Genomic DNA, 17,579 nt, shown 5'->3' on the forward strand with positions numbered 1-17,579 from the left:
ATATTCAAAAATCAATCAATGTAACCCACCATATGAACATGCTTTTAAAAATTATACAATCATATCACTTGTTATAGGAATAATATTTGACAAAATTCAACATCTATTTGTGATAAAAATTCTTAAAAAATAGGAATACAGGCTGGACATAGTGGCTCACACCTGTAATCCCAGCACTTTGGGAGGCCAAGGTGGACAGATCACCTGAGGTCAGGAGTTCAAGACCATCCTGGCCAACATGGCAAAACCCCATCTCTACTAAAAAATACAAAAATTAGCTGGGTGCGGTGGCAGGCGCCTATAATCCCAGCTACTCGGGAGGCTGAGACAAGGAGAACTGCTTGAACCTGGGAGACAGAGGTTGCAGTGAGCCAAGATCACACCACTGAACTCCAGCCAGGGTGACAGAGCAAGGCTGTCTCAAAAAACAAATTTTTTTTAAAGTGTTAATTCTATATAAGAGGGGAAAATGTTTAAAGCTGATTCAGAGGTCAGTACACCACACCATTTTCCCCTTCTTCCAACCACTTACCTTTAGGCCACTTTACTTACTCACATCTTCTCCAGAGAAATAATGCAATTAAAATCACTTAATTATTATTACTATGATTTTATTATTATTATTATTATTATTTTCTGAGACAGAGTCTCACTCTGTCGCCCAGGCTGGAGTACAATGGTGTGATCTTGGCTCACTGCAACCTCCATCTCCTGGGTTCAAGCAATTCTCCCACCTCAGCCTCCCGAGTAGCTGGGATTACAGGAGCGCACCACCATGCCCAGCTAATTTTTTAATTTTTATTAGAGAGGGGGTTTTGCCATGTTGGCCAGGCTGATCTCGCACTCCTGGCCTCAACAGATCTGCCCACCTTGGCCTCCCAAAGTGCTGGGATTACAGGCATGAGCCACCATGTCTGGCCAAAATCACTTAATTATTGATCAAAGTATTACTAAGGTGATAGAAAGTCACTCTCCCATGTAGCTCATAGGATTCAGTGTAACTGTTTTTGTTTTGTTATGTTTTTTGTTTGTTTTTGAGATAGAGTTTTGCTCTTGTTACCCAGGCTGGACTGCAATGGCATGATCTCAATTCACTGCAACCTCCACCTGCCAGGTTCAAGCAATTCTCCTGCCTCAGCCTCCCAAGTAGCTGGGATTACAGGCATGCGCCACCACACCCAGCTAATTTTGTATTTTTAGTAGAGACAGGGTTTCTCCATGTTGGTCAGGCTGGTCTCAAACTCCCGACCTCAGGTGATCCACCCGCCTCGGCCTCCCAAATTGCTGGGATTACAGCCATGAGCTACCATGCCCCCCTCAGTGTCACTGTTTTAAAGTGCACAGATCGTATCTAATAAAGGTTTTTTGGAAAGGCAGGTAGAGCTAGAAATTTTGTATTATCTTAGATTTGTTTTTTATGTGCTATTTAAATATCTCATTGCCCTAGATAATCAAAGGGCTATACTTAGGTTGAAGACTTAATAAATATCCCAGTAACATATCACTGTTCTAGTTAATTTCCATATTCTCTATGTCATTTATTAAATATGTTAATTTATTGGTAAAGCAATTTCTTAGTAGTTTTTTCCTCCAAAAGATTTTTTTCATGTTGATATGGTGATCTTTAAAAAAGTATATATGTTTTTAATGAAACGTGCATTTTCTTCCTTTGGGCCTTCTTTAAATAACCATAAGTCAAATTTTACAATGGAAGATTAGGACAACAGTCCAAAAGCTGGTACTTTAGTCAGGTTTTTGCCCTTACATTGTACTTTTAATGACCTTAGCAACCCCCACCTTGCAAATCCAATGGCCAACTCTCATGGTGCACCTAACTCAACCTAGCACAGTAGATCACTGTCCTTGAAAGGCTTCCTTCACTTGCCTTTGAGGACACCACGCTTTTTAAGATTTTCTTCTATCTCCTAACCAAATCTCTGTTTCTTTTGCCACTTTCTGCTCCACCACCTGAAGTTTTGACACTGGAGAGTCCACTTCTCTTCTCTATCCATATTTTCTCCCTAAGTGATCTGATCCAGTCTTCATAAGTCTGTCTTTAAGTATCATGCCTACTCGAAACTTCTCAATTTACTTCTGGCTCCAATCTCTCCCCTAAGATTCGAGTAGTACATTCAATAGCCCACCTGACCTTTCTATCCATACATCAAATATGCATTGCTGCCTCAGTTACAAAAAAAACTCTTCATTTCTCCACATGCCAGAACCTGCTTCTCTCTCAGTCTTTTCTTCTCCTAAATGGCACTTCCATGTACCCAGTTGCACTGACCAGAAACCTAGGAATAATTATCCCTGATCTTTCTTGTTCCCTCGCTGACCATAGCAATCCCTTCAGCAGGCTATTTGTCAAGTAAGACAATCTCATTCCGGCCTCAGGGCCTTTCCATAGAACACCACTGCCCTTTCCCTTCCCTCCCAGGATTCACTGGTGGTCTCCCTCTCTCACCCGCCCCCATCATTTAAGCCTCTCTCTAATGGCACTTCCTCAGAGAAGCTATTCCTGACCATCCTAACTAAAAACGCTACTCCCTCCCAAGTTATTCTCTACACCTTTACATTCTTTTGTTGTCTTCATAGCTTCTATCACTACCTGATATAGTACATGTTCGTTTATTTATATACTGTGCAGCTCCCATTCTGTTGCCAGATCCAGGGTGGTAGAGAGGCTATCCTGTTCACTTAGAACATTCTCGTGCATAGAAGACACTCTAATAAATGAATAAATAAGACCATTCATTTCTTAATTCATGTATATCTACCTTTGCCACTTTTAAGATAATAATGTCTCTGCTCACATACTTTTTATTTTATCCTGTGAGCAGCTCACTGCAATTCCTGATTATGAAACCCTTCCTCTTGAGTGAAAATGTTTCATGCACATTCTCTTTGAATATTGCCTCTTGCTCATACTCTGTGTTCATCTTCTGAAATTGCTATAAGATTCATAATGGACTTCTCTACTATTTCCTTTACATCTTAAACTGCTCTCTTTCACACTTTCTTTATCTCTCAGTGATACAATTTGAGTAATTTCCTAATGCGTATATATCTTTCAGTTTACTGATCTCTCTTTGGTGTCCATTTCCCAAGCCCTCTGCATTAATTACTATTCTTTCAATGACATATTTTTCATTTCTAGAAGCTGTATTTGATTATTTTTTCAAATCTGCCTGGTGTTCTCGAGAATTTCCTATCCATTTATAATACTTTTAATTCCTTCTATTGTCTTTACAATAGCATATGACTTTTATAGTCTTTATTTGGTATAGTTTTATTATACGAAGTTTTGGAGGGTCAAATACGCTATTTATTGAATCTCTTTCTGCTCACTTATAGAGTACTAAATCCAAGCCCCAAAACTTCATGAGAGATGGACTACATTTAGAGATGGATTATAGTTACATATTCTCAGGAGAAACTACCCCCACTCCCAGCCTAAGCCCGGGCTTAGACAGACAAGCTTCCTTGTCTTCAACCTGTGGATGTAGTGGATTTTTTTGGTCTGTATTTCACAGAGGGTATGGGAGTCTGGCTTTATAAACAGTTCTCAGTTCCAGCTCACACAAGTTCAAGGTATCTCCTATCTCCTATCACAGCATGGCCAGTAATGCTGAGCAAATTCCTCAGGGGTACCTCAGCATTAGCTCAGGGGCTTACAACTCTGGTAATCAGTTCCCTCTTTTTTTTTTTTTTTTTTTTTTAATCCCTTAGGTGTATTTCCCTTGCTGTTTTGTGAGCCAAGACATGCATTATTTAAAAAAAAGTTTGAAACATTTCATCCAGCATTGCTAGGTACCTTTAGCAGAAGAGCATTTAAATAGTCCCCTTCTCATTTTGCTGGAAGTGTTGGTTTTTATTCCTTTACAATTTAACCTAAAGCTGTTAAAAGACATCTAGGTTTATCAAGCAGCATCTTAACTATACTTAAAATTTTTCAAATTGAATAAAATGTTTTTTTAATCCAACATAAATTAGAAAATGAATTTATTATTTTTTATCAGTCACCAAAGTAAAAATCTGAAATATCCTTTATAAGCTTGAATAAATCCAAGACATGCTGTTGTGGAGGACAACATGATTACAGGAAACCTATTCTCCCCAGTTGCCAAAGTATGTTACAAGCATACTAATTAATCCTCTTGGGATTTTCTTTAATAGTACAACATTAATTAATCCTTACTACGTATGTATAAATCAGATTTGTGGCAAAAAAATAAACCAGTTTTATCCCCTACTTCTAAGTAGAAAAATTTACTTATAAATAATGTGACCAGGATAAGTTACTGATAAAGTACAGAATAGGCCAGAAGTGGTGCTACGTGCCTCTCATCCCAGCTACTCAGGAGGCTGAGGCACTTGAGCCCAGGAGGCAGAGGTTGCAGTGAGCCAAGATCATGCCACTGCACTCCAGCCTGGGTGACAGAGTGAGACTGTGCCTCAAATAAATAAATAAATAAATAAAGTACAGAATAAAGACTTCTGATTTTTTGCACAGTTAAAGAAAACTTGGCCAGGCGCAGTGGTTCAGGCCTGCAATCCCAGCACTTCGGGAGGCTGAGGTGGATGGATCACCTGAGGTCTGGAGCTGGAGACCAGCCTGGCTCACATGGTGAAACCCTATCTCTACTAAAAAATATATAAATTAGCCCAGTTGGTGGTGCCCGCCTGTAGTCCCAAGTACTCAGGAGGGTCAGGCAGGAGAATCACTTGAACTCAGGAGGTGGAGGTTTCAGTGAGCTGAGATCACAGCACTGCACTCCAGCCTGGGAAACAGAGTGATGAAAGAAAGAAAGAAAGGAAGAAAGGAAGAAAACTTGACTATTACCTAGAAAAATTCAAATATAAATATTTTCTATTAAAACCTAAGTATACTAGTTGTTCTTTGCATATATGTAGATAATGCTTGAAAATCTGTTTATTCTTAAAATGTTTTAAAACAAAAAAATACAACAAATAATCAATTTGAACTCTCATCTTTTTTAAAATTCTCCTACTCCATCTTTTTTTCTACTTCCCTTCCTAAATCAAAGACCTGAGGAATCTGAGATCTCCTATCTTCTTTATGCACACTTTTCAAGATTTTCTAATAAACAATTATTCAAAGAACACACAAAGGACCCCTGAGCAAACTTAATTTTAGTTACGCATTTCTGAAAACTTTACAAATCCCTCCACTTTAAAATTACAATGATTAGCTAAATCTGCTATTAAAGAAGTAAGTATAGGCCAGGCGCAGTGGTTCATGCCTGTAATCCCAGCACTTTGGGAGGCCGAGGCGGGCGGATCACGAGGTCAGGAGATCGAGACCACCCTGGCCAACACGGTGAAACCCCGTCTCTACTAAAAATACAAAAAATTAGCGAGTGTGGTGGCATGCGCCTGCAGTCCCAGTTACTCAGGAGGATGAGGCAGGGGAATGGCGTGAACCCGGGAGGTGGAGTTTGCAGTAAGCTGAGATCGCGCCACTGCACTCCAACCTGGGCGACAGAGCGAGACTCCATCTCAAAAAAATAAATAAATAAATAAATAAATAAAGTAAGTAAGTATAGCCTTTCCAGCCCCAGCCCCGGACCCTACAGCTGCGGAGATGTTCATGCCTAGGAAGAACCAGATTGCCATTTATGAACTCCTTTTTAAGGAGGGAGTTATGGTGGCCAAGAAGGATGTCCACATGCCTAAATACCCGGAGCTGGCAGACAAGAATGTGCCCAACCTTCATGTCATGAAGGCCATGCAGTCTCTCAAGTCCCGAGGCTACATGAAGGAACAGTTTGCCTGAAGACATTTCTACTGGTACCTTACCAATGAGGGCATCTAGTATCTCTGTGATTACCTTTATCTGCCCCAGAGATTGTGCCTGCCACCCTACGCTGCAGCCGTCCAGAGACTGGCAGGCCTCGGCCTAAAGGTCTGGAGGGTGAGCGACCTGCAAGACTCACAAAAGGGGAAGTTGACAGAGATACCTACAGATGGAGTCCTCTGCCCCCTGGTGCCGACAAAAAAGTCGAGGTTGGGGCTGGGTCAGCAACCGAATTCCAGTTTAAAGGCAGATTTGGTCGTGAACATGGTCAGACACCTCAGTAAAAATGGAGAGGATTATTTTGCATTGAATAAACTCACAGCAAAAAAAAAAAAAAAAAAAAAAAAAAAAAAAAAAGAAGTATATACAATTGACAAATATTTTTAAAGAACTTAATATTAATGAAATATCAAAGCACAAAAGAATATATAATATTAACTACCTTATCCAAAGCACTATTACTTCTATTAAAAAATCCCAGGTAAGTATGTCATCTTCTGAACACACACAATGAATAATCTCAAAGGCTATTTTCTACTCCCAATGGTTGCTTACTCTAGATCACTAACAGAAGTTGCACTAAACAAATACCTCTGCTGCAGATCTCTGTCTGCCTTGCCTCTGCGATCTTAATCCACATGGAATATACTATTACTCTAGCCAAGAAGAAAATAAGTCTTTCTTTTTAAGGGTTTTTTTGTTTGTTTTACCTTTTACTATATATATTTTTTACTAAGTTAATGGGCAAAAGCATAAATATTTGCCATTAACTGTATTTTAAATTTCATTGCATCATTTCACATAATTTTTATTGTTTCATTAGGGTTTAAAAGGTAATAATAAAACTCACTTCCCACATACTAGAATTTTTTTTTTTTTTTTTTTTTGAGACAGTGTCTCTCTCTGTCGCCTAATTTGCAGTGCAGTGGCATGATCACAGTGCACCATAACCTCAAATCCTGGACTCAAGCAATCCTTCCATGTCAGCCTCCCAAGTGGCTGGGACTACAGGTGCAAGCCACCACAGCCAGCTAATGTTTATTTTGTTTTGTTGAGATGGGGGTCTTACTATGTTGCTCAGGTTGATTTCAAACTCCTGGCCTCAAGTGATCCTCCCACTTTGGCCTCCCAAAGTGTTGGGATTATAAGCATGAGCCACAATGTTTGGCCCAATATTTTAAAATAAAAAAATGAAACAAATACAACAACTAAGATTCCTATCTTTATACTACAGAATTGAAATAGAAAATCTGAAAATCTGAAGCCGTTGCTCACTATCAATAGCCATGGAGAGTTCATCCTTATTATTTAAATTAGTCTTACTGTCAGAAAGGCACTTATTAGCCAATCTGTTAACCAGAGTGAGGTTACTACTGATTCAAGACAGACCAGTGTTGTAATACCGTGACCCAATCTCTAATTTTATAGGTGAGGTAACTGAGGTGAGACAGGTTATGCAACATACTCAAGATGACCACACCCTGAAATCACCAGATGCAGAGCAGAGACTCTACTCCAGATGTTTTGTTCCCAGTCTCCAATGTGTTCAGTTATACCATGCTGCCCTCTAAATTCACTACTGTGGAACAACTGATTTAGCCGGGCTAGAGCATATGAATTATTCTACATTAGTGAACTTCCCAGATCCCTGTAGCTTAACTCTTTAAATACCAGTACTTTTTAAAGTTATCCATTCTTTTGCTAGAAACCTCTCTAAAGTGAAAAAGCACAACTCTAGATTCCGTGGGTATTCCAGTGAACTGGCTCTGACATCCCTAATTATTTGCTTAAATACCAGGTCATGTGCCTTATGAATACATTCCTGTTATGCTACTTGTCTTCCTTGTGTTTTATTTTCATTTGTTTGTTTTAGAGATGAGGTCTCACTATATTGCCTAGGCTGGATTCAAACTCCCGGGCTCAAGTGATCCCCTTTCTCAGGCCTCCTGAGCAGCTGGGACTACAGGCATGTGCTACAATGCCTGGCTTGTCTTCCTTGTGTTAATTTTAGACCCCTCAGTGAACTCCCCATCATATTTGTGTTTCTTCAATACCTTCTTTATTTGGGGGAGAATGAAGAAAACAAAGGCAACATGGTAGAGTCGTGGTAGATGCTGATGGATTTTAAATGGCAGAGAAAAAATGAATTATTTATTTTCCAGACTTTTAAAACATCATTTCTACCAGCTACAGTACTATTTAGAGCCAACTTAGTTGCACAGACCTTTGGCCTCCACATTAAAAGGTCTAGGTTTCATTGCACACGCCATACTTTGAGGTTAGTCTTCATCTTGAACTTGGATATCAAATTCACTTTGAATGCTTTTATTTTCTAAGATATAATGGCATGGTTTCATATGTTATATTTTGGACAGATCGAGTTTTAAAAATGCAATTATTTTTCCTTTCATGCCTCTTGTAATGTTTTGAACAAACTTGAATGATGAGAGAGAATAAAAGAGATAGCAGTAAAAAAATTTAAAAATAAAAAAACAAAGGTCTAGGTTTCTTCACTTTTTTTGAGTTTCTACTATCATTTCTTGCTGGTATCTATGTGTTATTACCAACTAATTTCCCTACCTTCAATATCCTATTCAGTTTATTTAAGCTTATAAAAATATAGCAAAAAAAAAAATATTAAAGAAACACCAAATGAAGATTTGAGGATCTCTCCTATTACCAGATATATCAGCTATGTGGGGTCTTTTTGTTTGTTTGTTTTTGTTTGCTTCTGAGTTGTTGATAGTTCTGGTTTCTGGGTAACTGACCAGTAGAAAAGTTTGTAAAACTTATGAGATACTGTACTTCTCTTTAGGTCTATTCTATGTGAATTCATATACAATGTCCTTAAAATAAAGTGTTTGAAATCAGCTTAGGGGCCCAAACGGAGCCAAAGTAAACCTCTGACACTCTAAATCAGTGCTTCTCAAACTTTAATGTAAATGTAAATCACCTAAAAATCTTGTGAAAAATGAAGACTGTGATCCACTAAGTCTGAGGTTGGGCCCAAAATTCTGATTTGCCATCAGATGATGCCAAATCTGCTGGCCCCCATACTATACCTTTAGTAGCAAGGATCTAGAACACATCCCTCTTTTTTTCCTCTCCTATTTCTAAATTCTCTCATTCCTTTGCTTTTTCCTTATCTTGCATTACCATTTTTCTTGCTTTAAGTCTGTCACTAGTAGAGTAACTACCTCAATAGTAATCATAGTAACTACTTAGCCCTGCAGATAGTCCTTAAACCTATGAAGGTTCCCCAATCTATAACGTAAGCTATAAAAAAAATCAGAGCAGGGGCCGGCCGCAGTGGCTCACGCCTATAATCCCAGCACTTTGGGAGGTTGAGGCAGACGGATCACCTGAGGTCGGGAGTTCAAGACCAGCCTGGCCAACATGATGAAACCCCGTCTCTACTAAAAATACAAAAATTAGCTGGATGTGGTCGCGGGCACCTGTAATCCCAGTTACTTGGGAGGCTGAGGTTGGAGAATCACTTGAACCCAGGAGGCGGAGATTGCAATGACTGGAGATCATACCATTGCACTCCAGCCTGGGTGACAAGAGCAAAACTCCATCTCAAAAAAAAAAAAAATTAGTGCGTAAAGGTCATAAAACTACAATATTGTCATAAACCTTTTCTAAATGTGATCAAAAATAATAGTCAATAGAGATGACTTTTTTTAGGATGTGTTGTTATTTTCATATATTTCTTAGCAATTAAATATTTTCCTTAGAATACAGTTCAAGCTGGGTACAGTGGCTCACACCTGTAATCCCACCACTTTGGGAGGCCAAGGCGGGCAGATCACGAGGTCAGGAGATCAAGACCATCCTGGCTAACACAGTGAAACACCATCTCTACTAAAAATACAAAAAATTAGCTGGGCATGGTGGCAGGCGCCTGTGGTCCCAGCTGCTGGGGAGGCTGAGGCAGGAGAATGGCATGAACCTGGGAAGCGGAGCTGGCAGTGAGCCAAGATCGTACCACTGCATTCCAGCCTGGGTGACAGAGCAAGACTCTGTCTCAAAAAAATAAATAAATAAAAATAAGGAATACAGTTCAAAAAAACTTATGATGTCATGTTTCTTAATAGGAAATCAAAACCATTTAGTCATATTAAGATTCAATAACTGTTAAGATTCAATGAACTGAACTGCTAATTATGAACAGAATGATGGTACTTGTACTAATCTTTATAAACTGTTAATGAATCTTTTTTTGGCCTACTCTAAACTTATAAGAAAATCTGCTACCAAGGATATCTTATCCTCAAAAGATGAGCTTTTTTTTTTTTTTTTTTTTTGAGGCAGGGTCTCTCTCTGGGATGTAGCCTGTAGGCATGTGCCACTACACCTGGCTAATTTTTGTTAGTTTGTTTGTTTGTAGAGACTGGGTTTTGCCATGTTGCCCAGGCTGGTCTCAAACTCCTGGGCTCAAGCAATCTGCCCACCTCAGCCTCCCAAAATGCTGGGATTACAGGCATGAGCTATCACACCCAGCCAAGAGATCAGCTTTCTAATGAACTAATTGGAAGTATACAGGGCCTTACCATCCTATACAATTTTCACTTATAGTTGTATCATACCAGATTCTATCAAACAGTTCATAACTCTCATAGGAATTGCTAGACTTAGAATGAGTTCTTTAATATAATAAATGTTAGCATTTGTAACATACAGAAGTGTTGTTCTTCCAGAAAGACTCTAAGATCTTAATGTGCGTAATCAACAAGCAGTAGTCTCATTTTACAGTGAGGAAACCTGAAGCACATCCAGATTACACAACCGAGTGAACACAATGGAAACAATGCGTAGCTTCTAACTTTAAAACCATCTTACAGTCATTATACACTATAGGTTGAACATTGCTAAACTTTCTTTAGGCACAGGAATGAATTTTTTAAATCAAAATTATATCAAATAGCTGGCTTCTCAGCAACACTTAGAAATATGTATAACATTAGTCTGTATAACATTCTGTATAACATTCTGTATAACATTAGTCTCTTGACAGTACAGTGAGCTACAGCGTAAGTGGAATCCACTTCCGTGGTGTAGTTTTCACACAAGGAAATTGAAGCAGATAATTCCATTCCATCGAACCAGACAACAGTGCATTCTAGTGGTCAAACGACAGTATAATCAGAAATGTCTTCGGGACTCTGGACTAAAACTGAAACATCTAAAATTTAGAAGCTAAGAAGGAAATTTTACAAATATGACTTCTTGCAGATTTAAAGAAAATTTGCATTCAAGATTAAAATAAAGATGTAAAAAAAGAAATTACCCAAAAGCTCCAGTCACCACTCCAATTATGTAAATTTGGCCCCTGTTTTTTAACTACCACATTATTCTCTTCCACAGTTGGACTAAGATTTTCCTCTACATCTTCCTGTAACTCAGCGGCAAGGCTTGAATCCCTTTCATTCATCACCTGGAAACAAATATCAAACCATGTAAATTATTTATTGAGAAACGACCATTTTAAAAAGAAAAAAGTTAATGTTCACAACATATACATTAATTTTAAAAGGACATTTAAAAGACAGTAATAAATATGTTTTTGCTTCAATAGTTCATATAGTTATATATTTACTTTATTTTTTATTATTATTTTCTTTAGAGACAGGTCTCCTCTTTCACCCAGACTGGAGTATAGTGGCCCAATCATAGCTTACTGCAGCTTCGAACTCCTGGGCCAAAGCCATCCTCCTTCCTCAGCCTCTTGAGTAGCTGGCACTACAGGTGCACACCACTATGTCCAGCAATTTTTTTTTTTTTTTTTTTTTTTTTTTTTTGGTATAAGCGAGGTCTCACTATGTTGCCCAGGGTGACCTCAAACTCTTAGGCTCAAGCAATCCTCCTGCCTCAGCCTCCCAAAATACTGGGATTATAGGCATGAGCCACCTCACCCAGCCAACTTCATACATTTATACATGAAACAAAGATTTTCCAACTACTATTATGTGCTAGATAGCTTGGTTGGCACTAGGGATACAAAGATGAATAAAACAAATTCCTCAGTCTCCAGAAGCGCACAGTCTGCTAGAGTAATAATAAATCATAAAAATACAATGTAATGGGAGTGTCCATTTGTACAACTATTTTGGAGAACAATTTGCAAAGCCCAATAGGAAAGAAGATAGACATACACTGCAATGCAGCAATTTAATATACAGAGTCAAGAATGTTTGTTAATACTACGAAAGTGGAAATAACCTCACTGTCCATCAATAGAAAAATTAGTAAATAAGCTCTGATTTATACAAACAATGGAGTTTAAACAAATGAATAAGATGTGTCAGCTGTGCGAGGTGGCTCATGCCTGTAATCCAACACTTTGAGATCACTTGAGGCCAGGAGTTCAAGACCAGCCTGGCCAACATAATGAAACCCTGTCTCTGCTAAAAAATACAAAAAATTAGCCAGGCATGGTGGCCTGTAGTCCCAGCTACTCAGAGGCTGAGGCAGGAGAATTGCTTGAACCCGGGAGGAGAAGGTTGTAGTGGGTTGAGATCACACCACTGCACACCAGCCTGGGTGACAGAGCCAGACTCTATCTCAAAAAAAAATTGGCTCATTGGGCAATTGCTCAAGTAAGAGCACTCATCAGGGAGTTAAAAAAAGAAAAAAGAGAATATGGAGTAGGGGAGTAAGGAGGAGTAGTCATAAAATCATAAAAGCATATGGGCCAGGCACAGTGACTCATACCTATAATCCCAGCACTTTGGGAGGCTGAGGCAGGAGGAACTCTTGAGCCCAGGAGTTTGAGACCAGCCTGGGCAACATAGTGAGACCCTGTCTCTACAAAAAAAAATCAAAAAATTTGCCAGGCATGGTGGCAGGTGCCTATGGCCCCAGCTGTTCAGAAGGCTGAGGTGGGAGGATTGCCTGAGCCTGGGAGGTCAAGACTGCAGTAAGCCACGATCACGCTACAGCACTCCAGCCTGGCCGGCAAAGCAAAACCCTGTCTCAAACAAACACCACCACCACCAAAAAAAAAAAAACAGCGTATGGTGAACCAGGATCCTTAAATACCTCTGCTGCTGCTGCTGCTGCTCCACATAAGCTTGAGGTTCTTTTCTTTTCTTTTCTTTTCTTTTCTTTCCTTTTTGAGACAGAGTCTCACTCTGTCGCCCAGGCTCCAGTGTAGTGACACGATCTCGGCTCACTGCAACCTCTACCTCCCAGGTTCAAGCGATTTTCCTGCCTCAGCCTCCCGAGTAGCTGGGATTACAAGCATGTACCACCTCACCCGGCTAATTTTTATATTTTTAGTAGAGATGGGGTTTCACCACCTTGGCCAGGCTGGTCACAAACTCCTGATGTCACGTGATCAGCCCGCCTCAGCCTCCCAAAGTGCTAGGATTACAGGCATGAGCCACTGCACCTGGCCAAACTTGAGGTTCTTAAACCCTATAAATAACCATTGCCATGGGGGAAGCCCCTAACCATGATGCTACTGATTTGAGGCTCTCTGGAGAAAGAAATTCGTAAACATGAGAGGGTAGAGAGGACCTCCTCCACCTGAAGTATATCCAGCAACCTCCAGAAAGAGAGGGAGAAACCAACAAACCTGGATAGAAGGGAAGGAAGCATACAACAGCAAAAAAATAAAACAAAAAAAACTGAAACTGAAGTCCATAAATTGATCTAATAAAACATACAGAATTTATTAAAATAATTTATATAATAAAAGATAAAAGACTGGCTTTTGTGCCTCTACAACATAGGTTCTAAGTTAACTTCAACATCTGCTAAAATGCAGCAAATGTCAAATCTTCATGGCTTTAATCAATATTGGGTCTCAAATTACAGTTATAACTGGAGATCCCACTAAATTTAAACAAGGTATCCCCTACAATCTTAGGAGTTATTCAACAAAAAATAGACAACAAATAGGTATGCCTCATTTTAACCATCCGAACTATTCCTTTGCCTAAATACTCCACTGATCGTGGTATACATTGCCCTAAAATATCCTATTGTGGCCACGGACACTCTGTCCCAATTAGTAATAAACTAAATTTAAATCAAGTCTTTAGAGCTTACAAATTGACTTTCAACGAAGTGAGACCACAGGCTGGGTATGTTGGCTCACACGTATAATCCCAACACTTTGGTAGACTGAGGCAGGGGGATCACTTGAGGCCAAGAGTATGGAGAACAAGCTGGGCAATATAGCAAGGACCCCCCTCTACAAAATGTTTAAAGATTAGTCTGGCATAGCGGCACACACATGTAGTCCTAGCTACTTGGGAGGCTGAGGTGGGAGGATTGCCTGAGTCCAAGAGCTGGAGATCACAGTAAGTTGTGATTGAACCATTTTACTCCAGCCCAGGTGACAGAACAAGACTCTGTCTCAAAACAAACAAAACAGTGAGACCCTGTGGACCGCCACTCTCAATGCCCAGTTAAAATTATACAATCCAATATAAAACAAAACAGGGCCTTCAAAGACTGAAACTTGTTATGTAAGACCTACTTCGGCCGGGCACGGTGGCTCATACCTGTTATCCCAGCACTTTGGGAGGCCAAGCCGGGCGGATCACGAGGTCAGGAGTTCGAGACCAGCCTGACCAACATGGTTAAACCCCCATCTCTACTAAAAAAAAATACAAAAATTAGCCGGGCGTGGTGGTACGTGCCTGTAATCCCAGCTACTTGGGAGGTTGAGGCAGGAGAATTGCTTGAACCCAGGTGGTGGAGGTTGCAGTGAGGGGAGACCATGCCACTACACTCCAGCCTGGGCAACAGTGCGAGACTCCATCTCACCAAAAAAAAAAAAAAAAAAAAAAGAAAGAAAGAAAAAAAAACCACCTACTTCGTGAGAAAGTAACTATTCCTACTGCTTCTCCATTTAACAGCCCAATTTGGCCTGTTAAACTTGGTAAGAATGAATGGTGCCTCATGGTTCATTACCACATCCTACATGATGTCATTTTACCCAGGAAGGCCCCTATACCCAATATTATTGAAATTACTGACTATTCAGTCCACAACTAGTAAATATTTTGCTGTGATAGATTTGGCTAATATGTTCTGTTCAGTGTCTCTTTCAACACCTCCTCAGCCATAGTTGGTCTTCACCTCCAGAGAGACACAATATCTCTTTAGCTGGCTAACCACAGAGTACACAGTCTTGCCCTCATACGCAACCTTTACAGGAAAAATCTTAATTGCACCAAATTTTCCCCAGGAGCACAAGTATAACATTCCATTGATGACATCCTCCTCTGAGGACAGTCTTTTGACACACTCACAAAGGAGCTCACAAAAGGAGGATGGGCCATTGCGCCACACATAGTGTAAGGCCTACCACCTTGGTTAAATTTCTGAAAATTATTTGGTCTCTGTCACCCAGGCTGGAGTGCAATGGCACAAACAGGGGTTACTGCAGTCTCAACCTCCTGTGCTCAAGTGATCTTCCTATCTCAGCCTCCCAAATGGCTAGGACTACAGGTGCCACACAACCATGCCTGGTTAATTTTTCTTTTTTTTTTTTTTTTGTAGATACAGGGTCTTGCTATGTTGCCCAGGCTAGTCTCAAATTCCTGTCCTCAAGAGATACTTCTTTCTGCCTTGACCTCCCGAAGTGCTAGAAGTACAGGCATGAGCCACTGCACTGGGCCGCAATGGCTTACTTAAAGTCAAATTCAAATTCAGATGGTTCATGTCAGTCATCAAACATCAAGGGTAAATTATTACCAGTCTCAGTCTACTTTGTTTGCCTCACCCCTCCCTCCTCCTCTTCTGTACCTCATCTGGGTAAGTGATAAGAAAGTCTGGGTGCTCCTTCCTTCATCTTGGGTGAGAAATTCAAGCAATCCCCTGTCTGCATACTGGACCTCTCACCCTGGCCCCACTCCCTAACCCTAACCAGAAAAAAAGACATGGAGCCAGTTTTTTCCTGAGGCTCTCTGAAGCCATTTGGGTGCTGCTTGAGAGGCCTGCCTTGCTCTCCCCAGAGACCTTAATTATGTAAGTAAAAGATTTTTTCAGGGCCGGGAGCGGTGGTGGCTCAAGCCTGTAATCCCAGCACTTTGGGAGGCCGAGGCGGACGGTTCACGAGGTCAGGAGATCGAGACCATCCTGGCTAACACGGTGAAACCCCGTCTCTACTAAAAACACAAAAAATTAGCCAGGCGTGGTGGCGGGCGCCTGTAGTCCCAGCTACTGGGGAGGCTGAGGCAGGAGAATGGCGTGAACCCGGGAGGCAGAGCTTGCAGTGAGCCGAGATGGCACCACTGCACTCCAGCCTCATGGTGTGTGTGTGGCATCATCAGTTTCTACACCTGAATCAACTTTGGGGTGGGGGTCCATTCTGGCTTTCTGGGGTGGCTACAATAGATTCCTGTCTCTCTGCCTTATTACCCGTGTGGTCCTTAGCAAAGTCAATCTCTGTACGTCTGTTCCTTAACTCTACAATAGAGGAAATAATTTATCTCTAGTCTAGACAATAAGCTTATTGAGAGCAGGGATCATGTCTATGTTAATCACCATCTAATCCCGAACACCCAGTGCCAGGGACATAATTGAATCAGTGACTGATTGGGTTCATGAATATCCAGCTTGACTATTTCATAGTAATGTTTTTCAAATCAAGTGAAATAACACACTCATTCACTTGTTCATTCAACAATTATTTGTGTACCTCCACCAATCTGTAAACCACAATGCTCTTCAAAAGATATAGCACTGACCGCAGTTCTCGAAAAGTAAAATATATACACACAAACCAATGTAGCAGGAGGTGTTCAGAATCGCAGGCGCCCCTCCAATAAAAGCGGGGTTTCATCCTGAATATTAATAAGAACGCTTTTGTCAAGTAAGGTAGTAAACAAATGACAAAACTAGACTAGTTGAAATCAAAACTTGGCTGACAGCACAGTGATTTAAACTATCCGGACGCTTGTAACAGGGCTGAGAATGAAAAGAAGGGGACGAGGCTGGAAAAACGTGACACTGGGTCAGAATCACGACCATGGGGCCTGACCCAAGGGGCCTGGGACTGAGACATCCGCACCAGGACATTTCGGGATCAAATTCAAGCCCTCAAAGCCCACAGGGAAGCAGATGTCCCCACCACCGCCCGTAGGGAAAGCGCTCGCAGAGGCACTGGAAACCGTTTCCTGCGTAACAACTTTCCACATTACTCCCAAGAGCACGAAGGAAAGGGAAGGGAGGAATTAACTGTAATCTGAGAAGGTTCAAGCAATCCCCGTGAGAAAAAGTCGGGTAAAGCCACCGATGGGAACCTACCCCAGCGAGGCCCGCTTACCTGGCGGACAGTCGGAGCGCCCTCCATCGCGGCTCCCTGCGCCGCCGCGGCACCGCCCCGCGCCCACCTCCAGCGCGCGCTGCGAGCTACGGACTCCGCGCGCCTTCTCCGCCGGCCCTCCGAGTACTTCCAGCCGCAGCTCCTTGCGCCCTCCGGCGGCCGTGAAGGACTCCTGACGAGGGTGTTACTGGGTTAGCCTGGAGGCTTGTCTTTCTAGGGGTCACAAGGAGCCTTACCTATTCCCAACCACAAACTCCTGTGCCTCCCAGGAAATGGCGTACCCTGCCCCGATGTAGGAAAACGTGAATTGCTCGGGAAACTTTTTTTTTTTTTTTGAGACGGAGTTTCTCTCTTGTTGCTCAGGCTGGATGGAGTGCCAAGGCTAACTGCAACCTCCGCCTCCCAGTTCAAGCGATTCCCCTGCCTCAGCCTCCCGAGTAGCTGTGATTACAGGCGCCTGCTACCACGGCCGGCTAA

General features: G+C 41.2%; 1 protein-coding gene and 1 pseudogene across 9 annotated transcripts in view; one reads left to right on the forward strand and one right to left on the reverse strand.

Moving 5' to 3' along the window:
- The window catches only part of GRAMD1C (GRAM domain containing 1C), a 105,122-nt gene extending 87,959 nt beyond the window's left edge, over positions 1-17,163 (reverse strand). For 3 of the 9 annotated variants that reach the window (XR_012431694.1, XM_074033435.1, XM_045385462.3), the window contains exons 1-3: positions 17,103-17,163; positions 16,476-16,620; positions 11,109-11,255 (exon numbers count right to left, since the gene is read on the reverse strand). Coding sequence is in view for 6 of the 9 variants with exons in the window: in XM_074033435.1 (XP_073889536.1) it covers positions 11,109-11,255; positions 16,476-16,619 (291 nt within the window). In the remaining 3 variants the exon portion in view is untranslated. Of the gene's footprint in view, positions 1-11,108; positions 11,256-12,859; positions 13,398-16,475; positions 16,621-17,102 lie in introns of all 9 variants that reach the window. The other 6 variants (XR_012431695.1, XM_005548110.5, XM_074033436.1 and 3 more) reach the window with 4 other exon arrangements.
- On the forward strand, positions 5,496-6,169 carry LOC141409733 (small ribosomal subunit protein eS10-like; annotated as a pseudogene).
- Positions 17,164-17,579: the final 416 nt, after the last annotated feature.

This window comes from Macaca fascicularis, chromosome 2 (assembly GCF_037993035.2).
Source record: "Macaca fascicularis isolate 582-1 chromosome 2, T2T-MFA8v1.1".
In the NCBI taxonomy this organism is placed as follows: Eukaryota; Metazoa; Chordata; class Mammalia; order Primates; family Cercopithecidae; genus Macaca; species Macaca fascicularis.